At 58.3% G+C, this 10966-nt stretch overlaps 1 protein-coding gene across 1 annotated transcript in view; it reads right to left on the reverse strand.

Annotated features, from left to right (window-relative positions):
- GLP1R (glucagon like peptide 1 receptor) overlaps positions 1 to 8438 on the reverse strand; it is a 57026-nt gene extending 48588 nt beyond the window's left edge. The window contains exon 1 of the mRNA XM_006775894.2: positions 8334 to 8438. Within this exon, the coding sequence (XP_006775957.1) occupies positions 8334 to 8438 (105 nt within the window). The remainder of the gene's footprint in view (positions 1 to 8333) is intronic.
- Between the last annotated feature and the right edge of the window lie 2528 nt (positions 8439 to 10966).

Consider the following 10966-nt stretch of genomic DNA (forward strand, 5'->3'; position numbering starts at 1 on the left):
CGGGCTAAGGAAAGCCAAACCACCCCCACCTCTCGGGCGCCCAGAGGAAACTGGACCCGAGGAGCCCTGGGACTCGTCCAAGGTCACCCGCCCGCAGACCCCTCCCGGAAAGTGTCACCCCAACACCTGCGAGCGACTGGGAGGACAGACCCACTCCGAGGGGTGCCTCCTTACAAGGCCGCCCCTGACCCAGCTCTGTCCGGAGGGCGCCCTGGGACTCTGGGACTGGGGGAGAGGAAGGGGAGGAGGAAGGGTGGTGGAGCCCTGCTGCTGGGGAGATCTGGGGGGCCCGCGCCTGGGGCCCCCACGGGAGCTCTCAGAGCTCAGTGTCCCGTGATAACGTGGGCCCATGGCTCGTTGCTGCTCCCTGGGACCCCTGCATCCTCTCCTGGCATTTTACCTCCAAACACATGCGGGCCAGGGGTCGGGGCGCGTGGGAGCAAGTGCTGAGCGGGCACTGATCCCATCCCCTACTGCCCACGAGGAGAGGGACGGGAAAGGGGATCCCCACCCCTCCCCCCACCACCACAAGAACTGGACCTGCCCGGGGCATGTCTGGAACATTCCGAAGGGAAGGAGGTTCTGTTGGAGTAGCTCCTGGGGAGAGAACAGAACTTAAAGCCAAGAGGAGGCCTGGTCTAGGGGAGGAGGGAGGGGGAGGGGGAGGCGAGAGGGGGGAGAGGTAGAGGCTGGGGAGAGGAGGGGAAGGGAGACAGCCAGTGGCCCCATTCCATTCTCCTCTCCAGCAAGCTCCTCTCCACTGCCCAGGAGTCCCTCACTCCCGCCTCTTCCCTGAAGTGGGCCTCACAGTCACCTCTGTGGGTCCTGTAGGGTGTTTGTTCAGCTGCACAGGACAGAGACCCCAGGCCACAATGGCAATCAAGGGCTGGGTCCTAAAATCGAGATGGAGTTTCAGGCCAGGGCTGGAGCGTGGCTGCTGAGCACCAGTCCCGGGCTCTCCTGGCCGCCATCTCCTCCTGGTCCCCAGCACCCACCTAATGCTCCAAGGTGCTGCTCTGCCCTGGCCCCAGCCTGACACCCACACTTCAGGCAGCAGGCAGGAAGGGGAGACGGTGCCTCTCCTCCCGTAAGGACACACCCTGAGAGCCACAGCTGTCAGACCCACCCGTTGCCCAGGACTTAAGACACCTGGGCAGTGGAAGGGGCTGGGAAAAGTGCCTTTGATTCCAGGCAGTCACTGGCAAGGTTACATCTTGGGGCTTTTATTACTCTAAAGGAAGGCAAATACAGTTGATTCTTGAACCAGAAGGGTCTGGGGTGCTGACCCACTCAAAGTAAAACAATCCATGTGTAAATAACTTTTGACTCCCCCCAAACTGTCATTGTTCCCTGACATCTGCGTCCCTTGAATCTCTCCTCTCAGAGATGCTCAAATCCCTGGATGCTAAGGTCTCATATACAATGGAGTAGAACAATGCTTACAGTCCGCCCTCCACATCCACGCTGCCCAACCACAGATCAAAACTGCGAATTTCTACCTGCTGTTGGTTGAATCTGCAGATGGGCAACTTGGGGATCGGGAAGGCCAATGGTATAGTTATGGGGGGAAATCCACGTGCAAGTAGACCTGTGCAGTTCAACACTGTGTTGTTCAGGGCCAAGTGTACATCTATCTAGATCAGTGGTTCTCAACCTGTGGGTCGCGACCCCTTTGGGGGTCGAACGATCCTTTCACAGGGGTCGCCTAAGACCATCGGAAAACACATATAATTACATATTGTTTTTGTGATTAATCACTATGCTTTAATTGTTTAATTTGTAACAATGAAAATACATCCTGCATATCAGATATTTAAATTACAAATCATAACAGTAGCAAAATTACAATTATGAAGTAGCAACGAAAATAATTTTATGGTTGAGGGGTCACCACAACATGAGGAACTGTATTAAAGGGTCGCAGCATTAAGAAGGTTGAGAACCAATGATCTAGATGGATAGGTGGTTGGCTAGATGGATGGATAGACAGAGAGACACAAAGAGAGAGAGAGAGAGAGAGAGAGAGCTGGCTATTGAGAACAACTTGCAGGCTCTACTCTGCCAGGGTGGAAGGTGAGGAGAGGACAGAGGAAGATCAGAGGCAAGAAAAGTGTTCAGACTGAACTAGGTCTTCACTAAGAGCTTATCAACCTCCAAGTTACATCTATTCCTATGTCTACTGAACACTGAATGAGGCCCCGCACCCCCACCGTAAAGTGGAGACAGTCTGTCCTCGGGGAGAGTCCACCCTGATGCAGGAGGGGGCATCACACAGTGACCTGGCAGCACGCAGATTGCAGTGACGGTCATGGCCAGCGATGCTCGGGAGCCTGCCCTCAGCACGTGAAGGACCATCCGCCCTCGGCCTAGGCTTTCTCTGACTGGGAGGGGAGCCCTGTGTTCCCCTAGGAGCGGCTCTCGAGCATGAAGGGACAGGAGTGGATCGATAAGTGCCCAGCTCCTCACCACCAGATCCGACAGCTCAGGTGGGTACCACAGTCTCCCCGACACCCCGAGCGGAAACCTGCTCAGGAATGCACCTGCTCTTGGCTTCCTTCCCCAGCCTGTCTCACTTCTCACTTTGCACCCATGCTTCCTGGCCCCCCCACCCCTAAACAGACATAAATCGCTTGCCGTCAGTCCTCCTAGCTGGGCTTGCTCCTGGGAGAGCCCCGCTGAAGACGGTGGGCATCTGAGAGCACCCAGGGAGGGGGTGGCCCCTGAGCCCAGAGACACGGGGAGCAGATTACTCAGCCTCTCCTTCAGCACCTGGGGCCCAAGCCTCTGCATTTGCACCGCCGCCGCCTCTACCTGAGCATGTGCCACCCGGAGTTATCCGTCTCCCCATCACTCAGGCTCTGAGCAGCCACAGCCTGTTTCAGAACTGGCCTAGGCCTGTACCGTCAGTGCCCAGTGTCCCAGTGTTCGCAGACCTCCCGGTTCTGTCTCGGGGATGCTGGGCGATTCCGGGTTCTGTGGGGCGGGAGGGGGGCGGGGTGGGGGTGACGTGCCCTAGGGCTGCTGGAGAAGTGCATTGACACGTGGCAGCACTGTCTCCCCACGTGTGAGGTAAGGGAGCTTCAGAGTGGGCCCAAGGTCTGACTCCTTTCTTCCGCCACCTGCCAGCTCTCCCTCCCTCCTTACCTGGTCTCCTGGAGGGTCTGCTTTCTCAAACCCGCCCCTGCCCTCATCCCTCAGCCTGTCCATTGGTTCCCACCCCCGGGACCAAGTCCTCCAAACTCATTAGCAGCTAAGGGATCAGCTTGGCTCTGCCCGCAGCTTCCCTCCCATCTCCTTGCAGCGTGGCCCCTTCTTTTTGAAGTGTCCTCACCCACCCTGCCCGCCTGATCTCCTACTCAGGCATTGGGACTGGCTCCGGCAGCCCCCTCTCTCCGAAACCTTGGAGAGGCAGCATAGGGTCTTTGGTCAGCCTCAAGCACCCTGGAAGGCCCCCCTAAACACGCTTCTCCTCCACCCTCAAAGCCTCAGTGGAGGGGTCACCCCCACCTGGAAGCGTTCCGTGATTCCTCCCCCTCCTTCAATTCCGCAGAGCCCGGGCCCTTGTGCTTACTGCCGTCTAGGCACGTTGGAACCTCTTGAGTGTTTGCTGGCTAATTCCTTGGTTTCCCCCAATAGGAGTCTTGTTTTACTCCTCTCTGTGCCCACATGACCCAGTGCCACGCTTGGCACATGCGAGGTGCTCTGCGACTCTTGTTCAAAACACCGAATGGAAGGAACCGAGGCACTTACCATGTCCTGTCGCCTTATGACTTTCCCTCCCTAGACCGTGAGCTCCGAAGGGGAGATGCTTCTGCCTTCACCCCTGGACATCCGGCCTCAGCCCAGGCCTGGCACGTAGCAGGTGCTCCATGACGTTTGTCCCAGTGGAAGTGTGTCCATCCAGGTCCAAAGCAGGTGCTCAGAAACGTGTCAGAAGGAGGATGTGCTGGGAGAGAGGACAGATGTGCTGGGGAGTCCGTCCTGTCCCCTCCACACTGGGGGCAGGGCCCCGAGCTCCGGCCCTGCGATGGTCTGAATGTTTGTGGCCCCCAACCCACATGAGGGCAGCGCCCTTTTGAATGGGACTGGTGCCTACGGACTCCCCGCCCCTCCCACCTGCGAGGGCAGGAAGAACAGCCACCAGTGAAGCAGAAAGTGGGCTCTGACACCATTCCTGCCGCTGCCGTGATCTTGGATTCCCGCCTCCAGAACTGTGAGAAAGCGTGTTGTTGTTTACAAGCCGCTCAGCCGGTGGTATTTTGTCCTAGCAGCCCACCCGGACCTGGACAAGCCCAGAAGCTCCCTAAAGAAAGTTGAACAGATAGAATATCAGTTCCTAAACCAACAACAGGCATGCGCAAAAACATAACGACCATTTCCCAAGCCCCATCCTGAGCTGGGTGCTGCTGGGTGCTGGCTGTCCTCTGTCCTGCTCAGGTGATGTGCCCATTTCATGGATGAGGAGACCAGAGCTCAGGGATGAAGAGCAGCTGCTCCCAGAGCAGCCCAGGCCACCTGCCCGCCAGGCTGGAGCAGCAGCGCCCGGGTTCCCCTGGGCCTGTGGCAGCGCAGAGGGTGCCGGCCTGTCTCGGGAGCACCTCCCCGTGCCTCCTCTGCAGCCCAGAGGCCTGGGTCCTGCTCCTCACCCTCCTGAAGTGGGGCCCCTTCCGCTTCCATTCAGAAAACTTGGTTTCCAGGTGATTGTCAGGAACGGGAAGGGGAGCAGCTGCTGTGGGCATCCGGGGAAAAGATGCTGCGAGGCTGGCCCTCGGAGACAGTCCCCTGGCAGGCCACCCGCCTCCTTTGTCCCTGGCTAAGGAGACCGCTCTCCTCAGGACAGAGACCTGGCCAGTGGGTGCGGGACAGAACCTTTCACTAGGGAAGATGGAGAGGGAGGGAGGGGGAGGTGGAGACAGCAAAGGCGGAGGGCGAGGCAGGGAGAAGAAAAGCAGGGGGGCGGGGGGAGGGGAAAAGGACCGGTGTCTCTTGACCATATAGCTTGGGTTCCTTTTCAAGCTCCAAGTTCCTTTGAATGTGTTTATTTTCCAAAACTGAAGATCATATCCCTCTTCTGGGGGACTAGATGGGGAAAGAGCCAACATTTTTAGATGAATATAAACACACATGGTAACACACTCACACACACACACACACACACACACACTTACACACCTCAGTCTTGGGTTCAAATCCACTTCGTTTGCTCACTGAACATCTCTGAGCCTCAGTCTGACCATCTGTAAACTGGGGTAATAAGAAAGGTCACATTTACTGAGCCCCTGCCTTCAGCCAGGCACTGTCCTAGGAGCCACGTGAGTGTTGCTTCATTAATGCTCACCACCCCCCCACACCCCAGTTGTCGTCCCTAGAATCGGAAGACCTGCTGCTGGGAGACGGCAGAGACCCAGGAGCGGGCCCGGAATCTGCCTTGTGCCAGGAGAGCCAGGCTGCCAGCAGCTCCGGGGCCAGCTGTGTGTCTAGGGAGGATGCCCCTTTAGGCACAGGCTTCATCCTCGGCCTCCTGCTTCTCCACTCTGATCCCACCCTTTGCCCCTGACCCAGAGCTTCTAGAGCAGCCCTGGGTTGTGAAGTGGCATCATTTCATCCCCATTGTTCTGATGAGGATCCTGAAGCACAAAGCCTGGATCCCAGAGGGTTTAAAATGGCCCGAGAGAGCCTAGATGTAACCCCAGAGCCTGGCACACAGCAGCCTTCAGTAAATGGCAGCACCTTCACCACTGTCATCCCAGCCCTTGGTCTCCCCAGCTGGGGTTGCACCAGCTGTCCCAGGTCTCAGCAGGGGCAGGGGCTGGCTCAGTGCATCCTTCCCACCCAGGTGGCTACAGCCCAGCCCAGCGCCGGGGGAGGGAGGCGGCCGGCTGGACCAAAGAGGCCCTTGCCTGTGTGGTGCCACCATCGCTGTGCCCCCTCAATGTCCAGCCGAATTTCCCAGGTGCTGGGTCCGGTCCAGCTCTGGACAGCTGGCTGGGGAGGATTTACAGCCTCGAGCTACACTGATTACTGCTGTCTCTGGTGAATGCAGCCGCCGTATTTCCAAAGTGTCACGCATCCCTTTCGTGCCTGGCACCTCCTTCCACTTCACAGCGAGGGAAATGGAGTCCCGCAGAGTCAGGGATGTGCTTGCGCTCAGTGAGCGAGGAGTTGGCAGGGTTCGACCCTCTGGACCAACGAAGAGAAAAACTTTAAGATGAGAAGAGCAAAGTCCCTTTCCCTTCTCCACGTGAGGAGAAGGTGAGAGAACGCCCAGGGCCAGAGGGAGGAGGGGGAGAGGGGCTGCAGAGCGCAGAACCAGGGAGGCACCAGGAGGGGCCTGAGCCGCCTCCTCTCTTCCTTTCGACAGGAAGACTGCGTGGCTGAGCTGGCTGCACACTCCCAGAGGCTGGCACTCAGCTGCTGCGGCTGGTTTCCCGGGGCTGCTGTGACGAAGTACCTCAAGCGAGGTGACAAACGGGGACATGTATTAGTATTGTCTCAGCCCTGGGAGCCAGAAGCCGGAAATCAAAGTGTCAGCAGGCTGGCTCCTTGCGAGGCCGAGGCGTGAGTGGTCTGGCCTCAGGGGGTCCTGGACTCGTGGCTGCCCTCTAACTCCTCGCTAACTGACCTCGGTCTTCACATGTCTGCCCTCTGCATGTCCCTCTGTGTCCAACTCCCCCTTCTGGATTAGGGTGCCAGTCATTTGGGATTAAGGCCCGCCCTAATGACCTCATTTTAACTCAATTACCTCTGTAGAGACCCTGTTTCCAAACAAGGCCACATTCTAAGTGACTGGGAGTTTGGATGTCAAGATACCTTCCTGGGTCCGGCTCAGTGGTTGAGCGTTGACCTATGAACCAGGAGGTCATGGTTTGATTCTCATTCAGGGCACATGCCCAAGTTGCTGGCTTGATCCCTAGTAGGGGGTGTGCAGGAGGCAGCCAATCAATGATTCTCTCTCATCATTGATGTTTCTATCTCTCGCTCCCTCTCTCTTCCTCTCTGAAATCAATTTTTAAAATATTTTGTAAGAAAAGTAAAAGGTACAACTCAATCCCTGACGCACCCAGACCACATCTCCCAGGCTCCCTTGACGCTTAGTGACCCATGGAACATGCAGGAAATTGATAGAGGTTCCCAAGCTTGGCCCAGGAAGCCTCCCACCCAGTCCTCCACTCCTTCTCCCCCCCATCTTCCAACTGGACATGGAAGACCCTCAAGGCCCCCGTGGACACCTCCACAGCCCCCAGGGACTGTGAAACCACAGGACAGAGGAGCCTGGGTCCTGAGTGACCGCTCAGAGCAGGTTCCTGTAACCTGCGTTGGGCTTCATCGTGCTGAGCTGCCGAGATCTGGGAGCTGTTTGTCGCTGCAGTTAGCTCCCCTCACAAACACAGCTGGCAGGCACCCCGTGTCTGTTGGGGGATGGGGCTAGTCCGTCCAAGGAGAGGCTTCTGATGGTCCCCTCTTTGTAGATGCCATGGGGTGAATGGGGCTGCTTCTCTGGGCCCGTCTCCTCCCCTGGTCCCCTTTCCCCTGACAGTGTAGGAAGGGGCTCAGGGTCTGTGGGACATGGCTCCTGGGTCTGGAGAGCAGACCCTTCCTTCTTACCCACATGGCTCCCCCGATGGTCCCCCCTGGCTGCCCCACCTGGCAGCCTTCTCCTCCGGAGAGGCGGGGCCGGGGAGGGAGTGGTTCCGGCAGAGCCCACATCATCCCTTCGCAGAGTTAGAGGCTGCAGGAAGAGGAACCATGCCAACCCTCACACGCCTGGACGTCTGATGAGAAGGACGCGTCACGCTGGCTTCTCACCGTGCACTTTCACAAATCCGCTGTGACCAAAATGAGATTTGAAACCAACACCAGGCCGAGTCTAAAATGAGAGGGGTCATCAGACCGGCAGCTAACCGCCCACGGCAAGCGGCCTCGTCCTGGGAAGCTGTCCCAGCTGCTCCCCTCTCACAGCATCAGCATCTCAGCCCAGCCCGCCAACGGCCCCGGGGCCAGGGGTGTGGGCCACCACCACGGCTGCTTCAAGGTCACTGCAGAGCCTCCTCAGGGTCCCCCAGGGCAAGGAGCAACCAGCAGGCAGGGCGGTCGGGACCAGCAGCAGCCTGAGCCTCCTCCGGGAGCTTGACACTCGGACACTCTCAGACGGATCAGGTCACCCCCTCAGCTCTGCATAAAGGGAATGTGAGAGCCCACCCACTCCCTTCTCCTGAATCGTAGGAAACCAACACCAGACAGTCAGTGCTAGGCCTCCCCTGCCCATCAACCTGCACCATCGCCTGGGTGGTCTGAGTGTGGGCTCAGCGGCCATCCCGGCCCCCAGGCCTCACAGGTCCCACCAGGAGCCGGGCTGAAGCGGCCGAAGCCATCAGCATGGACCCTGCAGATGTCTCCTTCACCTCCCCAGGCTCACAGCCCAGAAGTTTCCACGCCATCTCTGGCCATTCATTCCTCGGACCTGTCTGACGTGTGGGCCTTAGGGGACGCGGGAGTCCCCTCGGTGGCTGTGTTCTGACCGCTCGACCCGCCCGGCAGGTGACATTTCCCTGAGGAGCCGATCCATCCCCTGCTTACCCCTCCCAAGGCCAGGTCACAACCAGCTCCTTCCCTCCCGAAAGCCCTGGTTCCTAACGCACTCGGCCACGCTCCGGTTTCTGGCTCATTTGCCAAACGGGATGGCAAACAAGCTGATGACGCTGCTCACACCTAATGGCTCAGAAGTCCAGTCCCCAGCGGCCCCGCGCTCTCAGGGGAGCCCCGCGGGTGTGTGCGCACAGGATTAATTCCAAGCGCGGCCATTTTCCGTAGGAAAGTGGACAAACACCTCTCCCCTAGGAACGCGGATGATCCGGGGGCTGTGGGGGGCCGGGAGGCCCATGCGTCCGGGAATGAGAGGCCGTGGGGCTTTGGCGGCACCGGCAGGCCGGGCTCTCAGTGGAGGTCAGCTCCAGGGCTCAGACCTTGAAATTCACGGCAGTCAACTGAGGACAAGGAGGGGTCCTTGTCATCAAGCCAGGCTGCCGGGTCCAGGACACAGTGACTGAACCCCTGAAGGTCAGTCTCCTTTCTCTGAGCATCGGGGAGTTGGAGCTCACTGACTTCCTTCGGGGGGTGGCCCTCACAGACCAGGTTGTGAAGATCATGCTCATGCAAACGCAGACCTAGGCTGGCCAGCGGGCCAGGTTCAAGGTGATGGCAGCCACTGGGGACGACAGCGTTCATGTCAGTGTGGGTGTCACGTGGCCCGAGGAGGTAGCACTGCCGCCTGGTGGACTTCACCCTGGCCATGCTCTCCATCTCCTGGCACAGCGGGACCCCAGAAAGCCGGCTCCGCACGCGGCCACTGTGCTGCCCGGCGTTGTCTCGGCCCCTGGCCCAGGAGGCCGCTGCGGACCACAGGCCAGGGCCCTCTCTGCCTGTAGCCACTTCAGCGTCACGTCCAAGGGCCACAACTCTGGAAAGAGACGTTGTCCAAGTCTCCCACCAGGAATTCACTGCCCTCCACCAGAGTATCCAGGGGTGGCCACTTTATGGTGCTTTTGCACAAGAAAACTTGGTGAGTCCAGCAGGTGTGGCTCAATGATTGAGCATCGGCCTATGACCCTGGAGGTCAGGGTTTGATTCCAAGTCAAGGCTCTTGCCCAGGTTGCAGGCTCAATCCCCAGTGTAGGGTGTGCAGGAGGCAGCTGATCAATGATTCCCTCATCATTGATGTTTCTCTCTCTCTCCCTCACCCTTCCTTTTTGAAATCAATAAAAATTACGTTTTTTACAAAAAGAAAAGGAAATTCAGTGAATTCAACCTGAAAGCAAACCAACCAACAAAACCTCCGGACAGGTACTGAGGAGCCAGCGCTGGTAAGGGCTCCCTGCTCCCACCTGCGCAGGGGGAGGCCTGGCCAGGGCTGGGGAAGGCCTGGGCGCTCACCCTGGCTCTTCCTCTGTGTTCCTTCATCCCCTAAAGCAGACTGGCTCAGCTCTCCGGTCTCGGCTTCCTCGTCTGTCTATTAACCTCTGCTTTGGCCTGCTCACAGGCTCGTGGTGAAGGTCAAATAGGATAATGTTGTGCACACGCTTTGGAAACTACAAAGCGCCACTCAGATATAAGGAACCACCCGGTCCCACCCACATCACTCTTGACTCCCGACGCGGCAGGCTTCCCTCCCATCTCTTCCCACCGTCCCCGCGGCCAACGCAGACGTGCTGTGGTTTATACTGGGCTGCCGTCTATATCTAGCCTTGCTCCAGCTGTACCCTACCCCGAGCATGCTCTTCTTCCCTTTTTCGAGGGCATGTGCGGAGGGCAGGGCTCCTCTGGCATCCCACCCCCTCATCACGAGGCGTTGCAGCGAGCTGGAAAGGACCTCAAGAGGTAATCAATGTGACTGGGGCCTGGAGGCAGAAGGTGCGTGTGGCCGAGCTCCAGGGAATGGGTCCATAATCATCTCTTGACAGAGAAGCCCAACTTCAAAGCCTAGCAATTTTAGATTATATTTGCATTGGAGGCTTTTAAAATAACGAAACTTTAGATTTATGTTTATGTGAACAGATGTGGAAGGGAAATCAATTTCTCACAGGATTGGCTTATTTGTTTTTATCGCAGCGCTAAATATTAGGCACCGAGTGACAAATTAATACATAAATCGGCGTGGGGATGCAGCACGCACGGCCCGAGCAGGGAAGGAGTGGGGAGCCGCGGGTCCCTCCATGTGGCAGGTGGCAGGTGTCCACACGCCTGTCAGCCGCGCTGCAGCTCCCCGCAGAGGTGCTGGCGGTGAAGGCAGTGCTGGTGGACAGCTCTGAGCGGGCCCAGCCTGCTCCACGCGAGAGGAAACCCACTCACACAGGTTTTGGGGACACGGAGCACAGGAGGCGGGATCCCAGCTTTTCTGGGACTGCAGGACAGACGTCGGGAGAAAGGGCCAGCGGCACCCTGGCCCCTTTTTACCGTGCCCTCTTCTGGG

This window comes from Myotis davidii, unplaced genomic scaffold, assembly GCF_000327345.1.
Source record: "Myotis davidii unplaced genomic scaffold, ASM32734v1 scaffold289, whole genome shotgun sequence".
NCBI lineage: Eukaryota > Metazoa > Chordata > Mammalia > Chiroptera > Vespertilionidae > Myotis > Myotis davidii.